Here is a 16,994-nt window from a genome sequence, read left to right as displayed (position 1 = left end):
ATGGTCCTTGCCTTTCATCGGGAGAGGCAGGCGGGACCCTATGTCCACCAGTGGCAGCTGCAGCGGTACCACCACCCAGCACTTGGCGTCCAGGTGATGACTCCAGAGTCCCTTTCTCCTCCGCCTGTAACTGGGGAGGGGTCCTCTCTCCGAGTGGGATCATGGAGCCTCTGATGAAGATGGCCTGGGGGCAGCAGGTGCACATCCCCAGGACCTGGCACACATTCAGCAGCAAGGTCAGAATGCTCTTCTTCTGAGAGTTGTGAGTGGCATCTCCTCAGGGACTCCATCTGAGACAGCGGTTCCAGTCAGGTGGATGAACGAGCCCCTGCCTCCAGGGATGGAGGAGAAGTTGGAGCAACCAACAAGCTGCCCTTCACCATGGACAGCAGGGACCAAAGAAAAGTCCATCTGATGAGCAAGTGGTGACACATGGGCTGGGCTGCCATCAGCATTAAATCCCTGGGGCACAGACCCTACACTCCTCTGCAGGGTTCCTAGTCGTCACAGCTTAAGCCGAGGGCCCCACTCAGTATTTCATAGCATGGCACTGTGATCACAAACATTGACTCTTTAGGTGGCCTTGGTGCCCTAGATGGGGATCCCAACAGTCTGTAGCAAACAAGGCAACCCACAGTCCTCAAAAGGGCAAGGGTATGTGGGCAGGCGCCCCAGCACTGGCACAAGCTCTTCTTGGGGTGTCCCAAGTAGGGAGACGATGCAAGTCCACCCCTTTCCAAATGCTTTTTGCTTTCTCAATACAAGTCTCTCCAGAACAGTGCTCTTCTTGGCCCCCTGATGTAAGCAAGACAGGGAGGCAAAAGAGGGCCCATCACAGGAGCCCATATACATGCCCCCCTCTGGCCAAGACACCTGGATAGCAGACTCGGCTCTGATTGGGCAGCTCAGTAGCAGCGGGTGGGTCCAGAGGAAGAGGCGGCATCAGCGATTGGCCAGTTGGGCAGGGTTATATTTTACGGGCGGATTACCGTACATGAGGTGCTTGGACAAAGTTTTACGGGGAAGAAGGACCTTGTAATAAATAATATTCTGCACATCAAATCACTTTCACCGGCCCCCGCCCCCGCAACACACACCAGAGAAAGGCTACACACACAACAGTCCCTCCCACCCTGTTAACCCACTCCCAAACCCAGCTAATTCTTTCTCTAAGAACTTTAGGAGGCAAGAAGACTTCGCTGGCTCTGATCGGGGGAGCCCCCTGAATCTGGGTTCAGGACACAATTACATGCCAAAAAAGGAGCTCCAAGGTTACAGAAAGAGAAGGGGTCTCCTGGATCACCCCTCAGCAGCTCCACCTCTGAAATGAGACCACTGGGGGGCAGATAGGAACAAAAATTCCTCAGCATGGCTGGTTCTGGTGAGTCAGCAAGGCCCACTAGATGGCGCTGAGCTGCACTAGGTGTTTAAAAAGGAGGGAAAGCTAAAGGAGTTACCATGGGCAAGCTCGGCAAGATGGCAGGAAAAGCTGAGCCTGGGTCTTAGGTAAGAAACCAGGAACAGGCTTTCCAGTTGCTTACAAGTTTCTAGGAGTCTGGACTACTAATTCCCCAACAAGGAAAGGAGAACAAATGAGCCCTGTCCCCATCACAAGGGTCTCCCTTGCTAAACCAGCGAATTCTCCCCTGGCCTTGTCCTGATTCAAGTTCCTGGCTCATCCCTTCCGTAAGTTATCCCACTTTGTAAGAGGGAGCACCAGAGTGGTCTACTCTCTCCCCTAGGTGCACTCCTGACCTCCACCCACCCCAACAGGCGGCTTGGATAGTTACCTCTTTCTTCTCCTCATCTTCAGCACTGCCCTCTGGGCGGTCATCATTACTGACTTGGTCTGCAATAGGCATAGGAAGCTCCGGGACGTCATTTTCAGGTCTGCTCTCACTTGTGTCCATGGTCACTTCCTCCTTCTCCTCACTGACAGGATGGGGGGAGGTTGGGAGGGAAGGGCAGGAAAGAACCAAGGGGGAGAGAGAGAAAGACGTTAGTGTGTGGCACAGGAAACCCTCAGGCCCCTTCACTTCAGTGGAATTGGGGAGGCGTATGCTTTTGAGATCATATTAAAGACCTTATCATCATGGGAGAAACGAGAAACCATTTTCTTGGGGAAAGAGCATGGATTACAGCACCCACATCCACCCACTGCCCAGATGGGATAAAGCTGGTACGAGTGGGTTAGGACAGCTATTTTAGGTCATAACTCACCACAGTACTCTCACAGGAAAAGACGACCCTCCGCTGAAACAAAGTCCCTCAAAAACGACTCGATTTGACCACAACCCCATGGCCTCCCTGTCCCCTGGCCACAGGTATTGTCATCTAGTAAAACTGCACGAGAAACTAAGGGGAGCCTGGATTCCTTACAAAGGTGAGAAAGAACGGCCATGGCTGTGGCAAATGATCCCAACTTTGTCTTTAATCAACTCTTAATAAGTAAATGCCCGCTGACACACAGGATCTGAAGACACCAGGAGCAGAGAAAGTGGTGGGGGTGGGGACACGGGGAAAGCGCAGCCACAAGGACCCCAGCGGAAGGGTGACTGAACGTAGAGAAGCTTAGAGAAGGACCAGGCCACCTTTACCTGCTCAGGTGTAGGCACTGTTCTGATATTCGGCTTCCACCCAGTTTCTCCCACTCCCTCATTCCAACTTCCGAGAGACAGAGAGCAGGCCTCCCAGTCAGGGCACACCCTCCCCCACACCACACCACAGAGCCCCCAACACTGAACCCACCCCCAACCACACAAGTTAGCTCCCATTTCAGGCAAAGAATCCCAGAGATTCACTTCAGATAAACTCTTCCCACCTTCGTTTCCTGTCCTCCTTTCTAACTGTTCTCTCTAATCTCACCCCCTATACCACCCAAACACTGGGCCAAAAAAATCCAATCAAGATGATCAGGGAGGGGCAAGCGAGCCGCCTGAGGCCAACAATCACCACCAGAAAATTCAGCACTCCCAACAGGCTGCCTGACACTCAGAGGTCAGAACGGCGTCCCTGGAGCAGCCGGGGAGGATGCACGGGTTGGGGGGAGGGGAAAATCGGAACTATGCCCCCAGCTAACAGGGCCCCACGCAATTCAACTGCTTCAATCCAGAGAAAAGGCTTATCAGAAAAATGCCCACTTCCCACAGAGAGGGCATGTGGGGCCAACTGGAAATCGGGCAGGAAGGACAAAGGGGGAAAGCAGAATGACTGGAAACAACCAAAACGAAAGGCGGATGGAGGCTACGGGGAAGAGAAGGGGGCCGAGGTGAGCCGGCGCGGCGGGGAAGGGACACATGGAAATGTGGAGCTCTCACCCTTCTTTGCTTTCTGATAACATGATTTTTTTTCTCCCCCTGGAAGTGCTGTTTATCCCTTTCTGGAATGGAAGAAATAACAAAAACCAAACAAAAAATCCTAAAAATTAAAACAAAAACAAAAACACCTTCCTTGTCCCAAGATCCCACCACCTCCTCCCCAGCCACCCGATCCAGAGAGAGAAAATCGAGATGCAGCAACTGGGGATCCAAAAAAAATGGTAAATGGAAGGGGAGGCGGTGGTGGTGCGGGGAGGCTAAAATAGATCTGGCTTTTAAGAGATAAGCGTTAAGTCCTCACGGCAAACCCCGAGTTCGGCTGGATTGGTCTCTCTGGAGAAGGAGAAGGAAGAGGGCCAGGCTGCTGGTAGTGGCTGGCTCTATTGTATTGGCGGAGCGGCAGCGATCAGCCGGAGACATGCAGGGGAGCCATCTTGCCACTTACCCAGCAGCCTGTGTGTGCGGATGGGGGAGGGCCCTGCTGCAGCAGGGGAGGGGAAAGAAAAGAGGGAGGGAGCTGAGTGAGCAAGGTTCTTATTCTCTGGCAGGCCACAGGGGCCGACTGCTGGCTCAAGAGGCCTGGCCTTTTTCCTTCTTTTCTCAGGTTACAACAGCTCCAGAGGCCTAGGCCCATAGGGCACGGGTACTCTCTCCTGGTCTTCCCAGGGGGCGGGGAGGGGCCAGGAGGAGAGGACAAAGTTACTGCTGCTTGATTGGAAGACTCCAGAGAGTAGACGGAAGGGGAACTGCAGAGTTGGGAGTGAAAAATGATGAAAGAAAAAAAGATGAAACCGAAGTTGAAAAAAGGATGAAAGATAATCAAAGTCTCCGTTCCTCACACAGAATGGAGGAGCATGAGCGATTTTTTTTAACACCCTCTGCCCAGGAAGACAGGCATGGGACGCTGAAAAAGCAGATCTGTTCCAGGTGGGGAGGTGGGATGGGCTCGCTACTACCTAATCACTAAGGTGACCGGCGCTCACCCTCTGGCAATGAGCACGTGCTACTACTCAAACCTGTGTGCATCCCAGGGATGGAGCAGGGATTGGATAAGCAGGCTAAGGGTTACTTTTCAAACTGCCAGTAGAAGGGGCCAGGGGGGCACCTCTCTGAAGAGATGATAAACAACTTTGAGTCACAGTCTTTAAATATGGGCACCTTGCCACAGGGTCCACTAAAGCCACAAGAGACAAGGATAAACATGGCAAGGGGACCTTGGGTAGCTGAAGCGCAAAGGCCAATTCCTGGAGTGAGGACTCCAAGGTGAGGGCTCTGAAACAGATGACACTGGAAATGAAAGAAGCTGTTTTAAAACGCAAGGGTCCGCGTGGCAGAAAGTGATTGGGAACTAAGCAGAAAATATGTGGTAGCTTTGGGAAGCATCTTCCCCAGGCCTATGTGAAATGGGAAGCAGACCTGAACAGCTCACAAAAGCACTCAACAGACACTCAAAATGCAAACTTGTGACTACAAGACGTGTTTTTTGGTACCGTAGTAGAAAAGAGGTTTTAATCCTGAGGCAAGCTTCTGAGAATTTAACCAAAAGCTCAGTATCTTTGATTTTGAACACCAGAGCTTTTAGTCAGGAATGAAAATTTTCTCCTTGCCACTTAACATCTAAAACTCAGATGGTAACTGCATGCTGAAGTGGCCATGTTTATACATTACTTTAAAAGTTCCCTTTCATGCGGTGGTCCCAGTCTGTTCAGAATGAGTGAGGACTCAGACTGACTGGGGCCAAATGCTGGCTCCAGAGCCTGGCTCTACACACTTAGCTGTGTGACAGACACTAGGCAAGCCCTTAGTCTTCTCTGTGTATGTGTTTCTTAATCTGTAAAGTGGATACTAACAATACCTACCTCGTAGACAGTGTACTAAGCGTTAACTCTTGAAGAGTCTGGCTTGGTTGAGACCCCAAGTCCAGTCAAAGATAGGCACACGTCACAGGCACATTTCATGGGCCACTGTCTCACTTGATGCCCTTTCTCCCAGGCGAGGCCATTCAATGGCTGGCAGGCCAGGTTCAGCAATGCCCTTACCACTCTGTATGACAACACCTCGTCTGCTTGCCTCCCACCTCCACCTCACAGAATTACTCAAGGGAAGAAGGGACTGCACTCTCTGGCATGCAGCTCAGGACATGACACAAAAAAACACTCTATTTTTGGTTGTTACTGTAGATGCCTAGTGGACACTTACATCCTCAAAGAAATGTTTCCCGTCCATCTGTTGTCTTAAAATACTTCCAACTGCTAAAATGCCTCTCCAGAGGTGCTTAGTATCCATCACAGAAGTTCTATCTCCCTGCTCAAAATTTTTACCATGTTCTCCTTGGCCTTCTGAAGCAGCAGGAGGTTTGTGCCTTCTATTTCCTGAGAATGGGTTCTGTGGGATCCAAGATGTTTCAGAAGCTACTAAGGAATCTTTGAAAAGCATCCCCAAAGGGACTCTCTCCTCTCACAGTCCCACAGCCTTGTTAGGTGTGTCAGAGCCCCACACAGCTTTCCTTTGAAAGCTCCCCCAACATTCCCCTTAACTGGAGTTCCTAAATTCTTTGAAAACTGTAAAATTGTATGAGGAGTGGAGCTGGGATGGGAACGCTATCCACAATAAACAGCACACACAGCATTGTAGCCAAGAAAAGGACAGCACCTCACAGAGGCTAATACCATCGCAAAACAGGTTGTAAGTGACTATGAATGAGACTCAGAGAAACTAACAGAAAAGGAGATTCCCACAGGAATACTTGCACATGTTTAAACTTTAGTTAGCACAGAGAATCTGTAAGGAGCTGAGGACTTGATGTGAACAGTGAGTAATGAATAGTGGAACCTGGCACCCTCAGGGATTATGAATTCCAAGATCACCAAGGACAGTCGGACTCAGAGGGGACGTCCTGAGATGCCCAGAGAGCAAAAACGATGACAATAGGTCTGCTTCTTTGTTTTTCTTAAATTATGCCACCACTGGGGACGCTGGCATTGTAGGTCCTCTGAAGAGTATCAGTTACGCTGCCCATTGGCTTATAGAACCATTTCCTTCCTCGTACACCGGCCAAAGGACAAATATGCAGAGTACCAAGAGCCTAACGTTGCTATTGCCTGCTGAGTTTGGGTAAACAGGAGAGTTTTATTTAGAATAACTCAGGTTTGAATTAACCACTACTGAATGATACAGATGTTCATATCAGTAATTTTTGCTCCTTTCTTCCCCCTTTTTTTGGTACAAAAAGTTGAATATCATTATTTTCTGTGACAGGAGTACATTTTTGTTGTATCCAAAGCAAGTAAATACAGGATTACAGAACAGGGCTCAACTGATATAGGACTGACGGTTCACATATTCTATTCCATGCAATAAAAAAAAGATACCTTACCTCATAAATTTAGAATTCCTCAGGCACAACCAGAACCATAACGGATTTAACCAAGCACAGCAAAAACGTTAGGCAATCTCTTCCAAGTGGTGAGAGGTCCTTGAGGTGAAGTCTAACTATTTTTAAGACTTTATTGCCCTGTTTTTAAAATCATGTGACTTCATGTTGAGACAGACAGAAAAACCAAGGTTAAGCCCCAAATGGTCTTTTCCATTTAGCACTGTTGATCCCACTTTTAAAATTGGCCAGGGGTCTAGAGAGCTGCCAGGCTGAACACTACCACACCAGAGGCCAAAAGACCAGAAGGAATGTTGTCAATCAGTTGTAGCAGGGCCTCCTGAAGTGCAGGCAAACTTCTTCAGAGATTCATTTACCAAATCTAATGCCAGAACAGCCCGTGAGTTGGAGCCCTTGGGCATGTCTTTTTAGAAGGCTGCTGAACAGACCATCTGGCAAGGAGGCAGAAGCAAAGCAGGTAAGAGGGATGTGTGTAATCTATTCCTGAACGCAGACCCCATTTTTAATCTATAGGTTTCTTGAGTGTTGCCTAGGCAACAATGGACCCATCAGTATTTGCCCAAGGTGCCACATGCCTATCACCTTGTCAGAATCATGTGACTAAAATTATCTGTTATAAAATGAAGATCAAAGCCACTTTTACCTAGGGAGAAACACTTTGTACATGATTCCAAACTTCATTCATCCTGGACTTGCATGGAAAAGTCCATAAATTATAGTGCTTCATAAACACAGACTAGGATCTTATAGACAGAATTTTAAAGCTAGTAAGGAGCTTTTTAGGAAATTACTTGCTTCTCAAGGTGCAGAGAAGGCTGTTCCCCGGGCCAATTAGTAGCAGACTGTCAACACCCACTTTGAAGCTGCCATTAGACAAAGGGCATGCTGTACCTCCAAGGAATGGTGGCGGGGGCGGGGGGGGAAGGGGTAAGGTATTATGTTTGGTTGAAGGACATCGAAGGGAAGATGTCACCCCATTTCCTCATCGATGGTGTGTAGCTGGGGAATTCTGAACACCTTCCAGAATCCGCTGAGTTTTCACTTTATGGTCCTAGAAGAAAAACTCTTTTCCAAAGGATAATGGACCCATCCCAAAAGGAAAAAAAACTTTTCCAAGGAAGTAAACTTTGGGTTTCAATGGCCACAAGATGGCAGCAGAGATAAAAGTATTAGAATGGACAGCAGTATGGGATAAGGAGATCCCAGGGCAAAAGCTATACAACAAGGAGTATAAAATTATTGAAGTAACAAGGCAATGAGATAATAAATAATGTCACCTGCCCACCACCCTCCAAAAACCAGAGTTAAAAGACAGGCTAAAGCTCTGAGAGAGTGTATATGATTAGATTATTACACATAGGGAAAAATCACCCTGGTAGTAGTGGTGTTATGACAACATGAAAACAAGGATGGGGAGCTGGCACTGTGGCATAACGGGTAAAGCTGCCACCAGCAGTGCCAGCATCCCATATGGGCACCGGTTCAAGTCCTGGCTGCTCCACTTCTGATCCAACTCCCTGTTAATGTGCCTGGGAAGGCAGCGAAGGATGGCCCAAGTCTTTGGGCCCCTACACCCACGTGGGAGACCCGAAGACGCTCCAGGCTCCTGGCTTTGAATCAGCTCAGCTCCGGCCACTGCAGTCATTTGGGGAGTGAACCAGTGGATGGAGGACCTCTCTTTCTCTGTAACTCTCTGCCTCTCTGTAACTTTGCCTTTCAAATAAATAAATAAATCTTAAAAAATAAAAAAAAAAAAACAAAACAAGAAAACAAGATAGAACAACTACAGGCCAATTGTCTGCCAATTGTCTACACAGGACATTCTCCAAAGCAGTTTGGGATTTCTGATATCTAAGAGCCAAGCAATCTTATTCTCATAATGCATACCTTTCTTCATTACTCATGAGACTTTGAAGGCAGGAATTTTAGTTCAATGGCTTCATTTATAGAACACAACTCAGAATAATAATGATATAACTAATTATAAAATTAATCTAATACTATTTCTCCAGGACTTAAGGATTTAAAAATAATCTATGTTAATTACATAAATGGTAAGCTTAATCATAAGATTAATCATAGGATCTTAGGAGTTCAGGAAAGTTTCTGACTTCATGGGGACTTCCTATGTTGCTGAACTGTATGCTATAAAGAGCCAAGTTGGATATAGACTGTGGTGTTCTTCACAGACCCTCAATATTCTTTATGAAAACATGTTCCTGGGCTCCAATGGAGCTGGTCAATGTGAGTTAGGATGCCCTAAGTCAACTCCTGACACTGGTGCCTGCTCCTTAAAGGAGTTGACTACTTTGGCTGGATGATCCCAGGTATGTTTTCCTCATGCCCTGACCATCACTTCTCAGAATACCTTAAGAGTTCTGGTGGCAGGTCCTGAAGTAGTAATTAAGTCTAACCTTTGTTCAGATAAAAGCTCTGCCTTCATAATGGAAAACAGACTAGGAATGCTTAATCAAAGACCCCTAGGGAGCAGACTATCCCCTGCTTGTAGTTCTTGCTACAGCCCAGTTGAGACACAACACTTACACAGTGTGCTGAATCCTTCCTGATTCTGGCAGATGAGAGGTCTGGGTCTCTGAGGTCTGGGGCTGTGTGGCAGCTGGTGGCTCTGCCTCTTCAGCTTCACACTTCTTTGGGCTCCCCTGTCAGGTGACAGCAAACACAAACAGCAAACTACTTAAATCTGTTTGGTTCCTTTTCGTTAACCAAGAGCTGGAAAATGGCAGGGCAGCACATATTCAGTACCAGCTAGCAGCTCCACAGGCAGCCCTCTGCATCTTCACGATTTCATTTTAGAATATGGAATGGAATATGGTTTAAAGGTAGGTACCTGAAGAATCTCTATGCCAACAGTCATTTTATTAGAATTACTTTTTGAGAGAACTGAGAAAAGGCTTCCTTTTGGGCAGACAAAAGGACTTCTTAGGGAGAAGTGACCCAGAGCACCCTGAAGATGAGGACCCTGTTGCTCAGCCTCATGTACAGCTTTCTTGAACCAGGGAGTAGGAAAGGAGGTAAGCAGGAATAATAGGTATTCCCAACTCTCTCCATTTCAACTAAAGCTTGTCGACAGAACTCAGTTTTAAAGTTAAGACGAAAGAGAAAATTGTGCCTAATCCTTCATCTCCCTCGAGGGAAGGTCACAGTAGCCTACCCGCTCAGGCTGTAACCTCTGGGTCACATGCTTTTCCGCTGGCTCGGGCTGGCTCAGATGCCTCACATGGATAGAGGATGAGGGGGTGGAAGTCCTCTCCTTTGGCTCAAGGACCTGTAGTTGTGGCACTGGTGGAGTTGCAATCTCCTGACCAGAAGAGGGATCTTTGGTTTCCATGAAGCTGGTGCTGCTGTCCCTGGAGACTCCAGGGCTCAGTGACTGAAGAGATGAAACACACATAAAGGAAAATACATGGTATATATTCAGTAGATCACTGAATTTTCCAACTTCTGCTGACCCAAGAGAATACTTTGATCTTTCTGGCCCTGTGTTTTTTCCTGAGCTAGTAATCTCCCTTGCCTCACTATTATTCATTAGGTTCCAACTATATGCTGGGTACCAGTGTACACACACACAAAAGCTTGTCCACACCCTGCAGAAGTTTACATTTAGTGGAGGAGATGAATAAATAGACTCAACATTCTCTGGAATCAAAGGAACCCGCTCAGAAAGAAAAGGAACCCCATTTAGTAATCAATGAATTGAAAATTAGATTCTGAAGTTAGAGGAAAGTCAGGCTTTTCCTGTAACTGTCAGGAATCATGATAAACACTACAGGGGCTGAAAACACACTGGCGTACGGACAGAACATCAACCCGGGATTCTCTCACACTCACTTTTCTGCTGCTGCTTGATGCTGAACGGGACCGGGATCGGGACCGGGACTCTGATGTAGATCTGGAGTCCATCTTGGGTCTACCACGAGGGTTGGTGTGAACATGTGCCTGGGATACATCTCTCTGCTTGGATCTCGGAGGTGAGTGAGATGGAGAGCCTGAACTGTCAGGAGAGCGAGATCTGGACCTAGAACTGGAGGATGAAGATGAGGACGAGCGGCTAGAAGATGAGTCAGCTGACTGTTTCAATCTGTGCCCCAGGAGAAGAGGGTGAGAAGCCCTTCTGCCTTCCTTCTGTTCCAAGGACAGCTGCCTCACAGACTGCTCTGTGATTCCCTTGGCCGGTGTTAATTCCTGGATTTTTAGAGGGAGTGGCTGAGCAGATTTTTCTGACTCAGTTTCAAGACCCTTCTGGGTTGAGTACTGAGCCAGTGTGCTCCTCTGAACTGGAGGCAGGGCACTCTCCTCTGGCACTTTCTCTGCAGGAGATTCTGCTTTGGTGTCTGCAGGACTTGACAAAGGAGACAGGCTTCCCACCAACTGGACAGGATGCTGAGATACCAACAGCTCCCTGCTCTCAGCATCTGGATTAGGAGGAGATAACTGAACAAGGACAGGGGGTGCTGGGCCTTCCATGGGCTCTATTTCTTCACTCTGGAGTTGTGCATGAGGTGGTGGAGAAGATGCTTCCTTGGTAAGTAAAGGTGGGGGAGTTTCCTCCTCACTGACTGTTAGCTCTGGCTGCAGCACAAGGGGGGCTTTCTCTAGATCTTCAGTCAGTCGAGGAGGGGAAGGCGATTGGGATTTTTCCTCCAAGTTTTGTGAAGACTTTATTTCTCTTTCTTCTTCCTCAAGGGGAGATGCTGTCTTCATCTCTCTTTCCTGTTGCTGTCTGGCTAGATGACTTTTTCTGGCTTCTTCCTGGGATCTTGTAACTCTTCCTCCTCTCTCGAAACCTTCCTGTTCCTGGGACCTTACGGTTTTGTGTCTTTCATCCATTACCTCTTCTGGTTTTGCTCTGGGCATCTCTTCCCCCTCTTCTTCCTCAAACTGTTTTAAGATTGGTGCTTCCCTAGGTTTTTGTCCCTCATTATCATCATCTTCCTCTTCTTCATCTTCCTCCTCATCTTCCTCTTCTTCCTCTTCCTCCTCTGTTTTCAAATTTCGATCAGCTCTAATCCTCAGATTTCTAGAAGGTGTTTCTTGATCTTCCTCCTCAGCAGTGCACTCAGAGACTTTTGCAGCTCTTGCCTAAAAGAAAAGATACACAATGGCTCCAAACATGTTTGTTCACAATCAAAAGAGAAAAAGTATCTCATTAGACACCCCTAGGAAGAAGAAACAACCACACACATTTTCTGCAACACAGAAGATAAGTATGACTGGAGACAAGCATGAGTAATATGCTTAGGGCAACAAAAAAACCCAAGGGAAATTAAGAATGAAGTTGCTTCCAGTTAATTTCTTTCTTTCTTTTTTTAAAGGTTTATTTATTTATTTGAAAGTCGGAGTTACACAGAGAGAGAAGTAGAGAGAGAGAGAGAGAGAGAGAGAGAGAGAGAGGTTTCCATCTGATGGTTCACTCCGCAACTGGCTGCAGCGGCCGGAGCTGTGCCGATCTGAAGCCAGGAGCCAGGAGCTTCTTCCAGGTCTCCCATGTGGGTGCAGGGGCCCAAGGACTTGGGCCATCTTCTACTGCTTTCCCAGGCCACAGCAGAGAGCTGGATCGGAAGTGGAACAGCCAGGACTAGAACCGGCGCCCATATGGGATGCCGGCGCTTCAGGCAAGGGCATTAACCCACTGCACCACAACGCTGGCCCCTCAGTTAATTTCAAGTTTTTATAATAAAATATAAACAGAACATCTAAAAAGCAGGGTGAAGAACTAACCCAGTATCAGCTAGTAGGATTTTTTTTTTTTACCATTTTGGTGCTTTTTATTTTCTCATTTAACATCACATTGTACAGCTTTAATCAAATAATTACATAACATCATACCTAATAATGTGCTTTAAGAACATAGAGATCAGCCTGCTAACTTTCATATTTAAGTGGTTTTTTTTTCTTTTTTAAGAAATCATATTCACAGGCTGGCACCTGCACTGCTGGCATCCATACGGGTACCAGTTTCAATCCTGACTGCTCCATTTCCAATCCAGCTCCCTGCTAATCTGCCTGGCCCAAGTCTCTGCAGCCCTGTACCCACTTGGGAGACCTGGATGAAGCTCCTGGTCCCTGGCTTTGGCCTGGCCCAGCCCTGGCCATTGTGGCCATTTGGAGAGTGAACCAGTGGATGGAAGAGCTATCTCTCCCTCTCTCTAACCCTGCCTTTCAAATAAATAAATAAATGTTTTAAAAAATTTCATATTCATTTAGAAATCTGACAGCCAGCAAAGAAAGTTAGACTCCGTTTCTAGAAGTCTGAGGAAGAAAGGGAGCAGCAAACAGCTCAGGCATCCTTCAAATCAATGATGGAAGCTTCTGGAGAATTACCTGTCTCACCCTGGATGACCGTCTTTCTCCTTTCCTTGGTTTCTCATCATCAGATTCACCTTTCTCTTCAGAAACAGAGGAGCCTTTTCCTAGTAAATGAAAGGAAATCAAGTCAGACTCATGACAAGTATTCATCCATGGTTTTCTAAAATGGTATTTCCTAAAATCCAAGCAATCATTGCATGAGCTGGTCAGTACTTATCTTTGTTAATTTCTTTGACGTCTACACTCAAGAAAAAACTACATATAATGCTCTCAGGGTCAGGGTCTAGTGGTAATTCCTGTTGTGTATGTCTGGAATGTTTTCAATACCTGTCAATTCACATAAACTCAAATAAAAGTAAAATAACTTCTAAGGACTTCAAATTTCCAGTAGAGATGTGTAAATACAAGTACACTTAAAAAGATTTATTTTCGTTTTATTGAAAGTCAGAGTTAAGAGAGAGAAAGAGATGGTTCGTCCATCTGCTGGTTTACTCTCCAAATGGCAGCAACAGCTAGAGCTGCGCCAGGCTGAAGCTAGGAGCCCAGAGCTTCTTCTGGGTCCTCCACATGAAGGACTTGGGCCATCTTCCACTGTTTTCCCAGGCACATTAGGAGGGAGCTGGATTGGAAGTGGAGCTGCTAGGTCTGAAACCCAGCATCTGTGGGATGTAGGTGGCAGCTTAACCTGTTATGCCACAACGCCCTGCCCCAAGTACATATATGAACTTCTCTGAAGTCTTAATCTGCAATCTTAAACTCAAGATCTCACTATGTTCTATGTCTTTTTTTTTGAACGATTTTATTTATTTACTTGAGAGGTAGAGTTACAGTGAGAGGGAGAGACAGAGAGAAAGGTCTTCCCTCTGTTGGCTCACTCCCCAAATGGCCACAACAGCCGGAGCTGCGCCGATCTGAAGCCAGGAGCCACGTGCTTCCTCCTGGTCTCCCACACGGGTGCAGGGGCCCAAGCACTCGGGCCATCCTCCACTGCCTTCCCAGGTCACAGCAGAGAACTGGACTGGAAGAGGGGCAACCAGGACTACAACCGGCACCCATACAGGACGCCGGTGCCGGAGGCAGAGGATCAACCTACTGTGCCACAGCGCCAGCCCCCTATGTCCTTTTTTAACACTGCCTATTGCTACTATTTGTTTTGACCAACACTTGGTAACTAAATATAAGATTTTATTTGTACACTGACAAAATCAAGAAATAAGTACTTAGATGATTGGTTTTCAAGAGCCTAAAGTTCCCAGGAATCACTTCAAGCCACTTGGACAGGGCTTCAGAACTGCATCCTGTCAATTAGTTCTTATACATTAGAGCTCAAGGTGAGAGATTTTTTTTAAGGAAAAAAAAAAAGTTTTGTTAAAAGAACCTGAAATCCAATCATCTCAAATAACAATTCCATGTAAAACTGGAAAAAATTTTCATTCATATTCCACAAACGTAGGTAACTATGGGCAAATCACTGAAGTAATATGGGTCTCAATATCTTGACTGAGAAAAAGTGATGGAACTAGATGACTTCTAAGTTTCCTACTAGCATTAAAGTATTACATTGGAGGCCGGCAACGCGGCTCACTAGGCTAATCCTCCGCCTTGTGGCGCCGGCACACCGGGTTCTAGTCCCGGTGGGGCGCCGGATTCTGTCCCGGTTGCCCTTCTTCTAGGCCAGCTCTCTACTGTGGCCCGGGAGTGCAGAGGAGGATGGCCCAAGTCCTTGGACCCTGCACCCACATGGGAGACCAGGAGAAGCACCTGGCTCCTAGCTTCGGATCAGCATGGTGCACTGGCCACAGTGCACCGGCTGCAGTGGCCACTGGAGGGTAAACCAACGGAAAAGGAAGACCTTTCTCTCTGTCTCTCTCTCACTGTCCACTCTGCCTGTCAAAATAAATAAATAAATAAATAAATAAAATGAGCTGGCGCCATGGCTCAACAGGCTAATCCTCCACCTTGCGGCGCCGGCACACCAGGTTCTAGTCCCAGTCAGGGTGCCGGATTCTGTCCCGCTTGCCCCTCTTCCAGGCCAGCTCTCTCCTATGGCCCAGGAGTGCAGTGGAGGATGGCCCAAGTGCTTGGGCCCTGCACCCCATGGGAGACCAGGAGAAACACCTGGCTCCTGCCTTCGGATCAGCACGGTGTGCTGGCCGCAGCGCGCCAGCCGTGGCAGCCATCGGAAGGTAAACCAACGGCAAAAGGAAGACCTCTCTGTCTCTCTCTCTCACTGTCCACTCTGCCTGTCAAAAAAAAAAAAAAATAAATTAAAAAAATAAATTAATTAAATAAAATAGAAGTATTACATTTGAGCAGGCATTGTAGCAGACCAGGCTAAGCCACCATTTGGGATGCCTGTTTCCCATATAGAAGGGCCTAGGATCAAGTCCTGTCTCCCCTTGGGATCCAGCTTCCTGTTAATGTGCCTGGGAGGTAGTAGCTGATGGCCCAAGTACTTGGGTTCCTGAAACCCACATGGGAGATTCAGAGTTCCTGGCTCTGGGAGTTGGCCAGAACCAGCTCCGGCTAATATGGGCATCTGAGAAATGAACCAGTAAATGGAAAATCCCTCTCCTTCCCTCCCTTTCTCCCTCCATCACTCTGCCTTTCAAATAAAGAACTAAATTTAAAAATGCTGAGGTTCAAATTTAAAAATGTAGGAGCCAGTTAAGCCACCACTTGGGATGCCTCATCCCACATCATATCATGGTGGCCTGGGATCGATTCCCAGGTATTCCAAACTTCCTATCCCAGCTTCATGCTAATGTGCCTGGGAGGCAGCACTTGATGGTCTCATTATTATTATTATTATTTATTTACTTGAAAGACAGAGTTACAGAGAGGTAGAGAGAGGTAGAGAGAGAGAGAGAGAGAGAGAGAGAGAGAGAGAGAGAGAGGTCTTCAATCTGCTGGTTCACTTCCCAGATAGCTACAATGGCCAGAGCTGCACTGATCTGAAGCCAGGAGCCAGGAGCTTCTTCCTAGTCTCCCATGATGGTGCAGGGGCCCAAGGACTTGGGCCATCTTCTACTGCTTTCCCAGGCCATAGCAGAGAGCTGGATTGGAAGTAGAGCAGCCAGGACTCGAACCAGCGCCCATATGGGATGATGGCACTGCAGACTGGGGCTTAACTCACTGTGCCATAGCTCCGGCTCCCGATGGCCCCATTCTTATGTTCCTACCACCCACATGGGAGACCAAGATGGATCCTGGGTCCTGGCTTCAGCCTGGTCTAGTCTTGGCTGTTACAACTTTGTGGGGAGTGAAACAGTGGATGGAAAATCCTTTTGGTCTTTCTTGCTCTGTTTCTCCTGCTGTCACTCTGCTTTTCAAATACATAACAATTTTTTTTTAAAAAAAGCATAGATTATTATATTCCAGATACTTGGCTAGATTGAGCTCAATTTTAGTACAGTACAAAAAATTTAAATGATCCACAAAACCAAATAGAACATTAATAGTATTTAAGCTGGTGTAAAGCAGATGGTCAACTCTAACTCAAGATCTTCTCTCTTCTTATTTCTATATCTCAACAACCTAAAGTGAACTAGGTTTTGCTTCTGTAATTTAAAACCCCCCCCCCCAAAAAAAAACCCAACATGAAGGCCGGCGCCGCGGCTCACTAGGCTAATCCTCCGCCTTGCGGCGCCGGCACACCGGGTTCTAGTCCCAGTCGGAGCGCCGGATTCTATCCTGGTTGCCCCTCTTCCAGGCCAGCTCTCTGCTGTGGCCAGGGAGTGCAGTGGAGGATGGCCCAAGTGCTTGGGCCCTGCACCCCATGGGAGACCAGGAGAAGCACCTGGCTCCTGCCTTTGGAACAGCGTGGTGCGCCGGCCGCAGCGGCCATTGGAGGGTGAACCAACGGCAAAAGGAAGACCTCTCTGTCTCTCTCTCTCACTGTCCACTCTGCCTGTCAAAAAAAAAAAAAAAAAAAACCAACATGAAACTGGTAAATG

The 16,994-nt window shown here is 47.4% G+C and overlaps 1 protein-coding gene across 4 annotated transcripts in view; it reads right to left on the bottom strand.

Moving 5' to 3' along the window:
- ACIN1 (apoptotic chromatin condensation inducer 1) overlaps positions 1-16,994 on the bottom strand; it is a 36,090-nt gene that overhangs the window by 6,985 nt on the left and 12,111 nt on the right. Inside the window, exons 5-9 of one of the 4 annotated variants that reach the window (XM_062205436.1) lie at positions 13,054-13,142; positions 10,561-11,811; positions 9,884-10,102; positions 9,256-9,371; positions 1,791-1,932 (exon numbers count right to left, since the gene is read on the bottom strand). In XM_062205436.1, the coding sequence (XP_062061420.1) occupies positions 1,791-1,932; positions 9,256-9,371; positions 9,884-10,102; positions 10,561-11,811; positions 13,054-13,142 (1,817 nt within the window). Of the gene's footprint in view, positions 1-1,790; positions 1,933-3,317; positions 3,380-3,618; positions 7,531-9,255; positions 9,372-9,883; positions 10,103-10,560; positions 11,812-13,053; positions 13,143-16,994 lie in introns of those variants that run through there. The other 3 variants (XM_062205435.1, XM_062205438.1, XM_062205437.1) reach the window with 3 other exon arrangements.

This window comes from Lepus europaeus, chromosome 11 (genome assembly GCF_033115175.1).
Source record: "Lepus europaeus isolate LE1 chromosome 11, mLepTim1.pri, whole genome shotgun sequence".
Classification (NCBI taxonomy): domain Eukaryota; kingdom Metazoa; phylum Chordata; class Mammalia; order Lagomorpha; family Leporidae; genus Lepus; species Lepus europaeus.
Note: the sequence above shows the minus strand (reverse complement) of the source record. Positions and strands in the feature narration are given on the sequence as shown.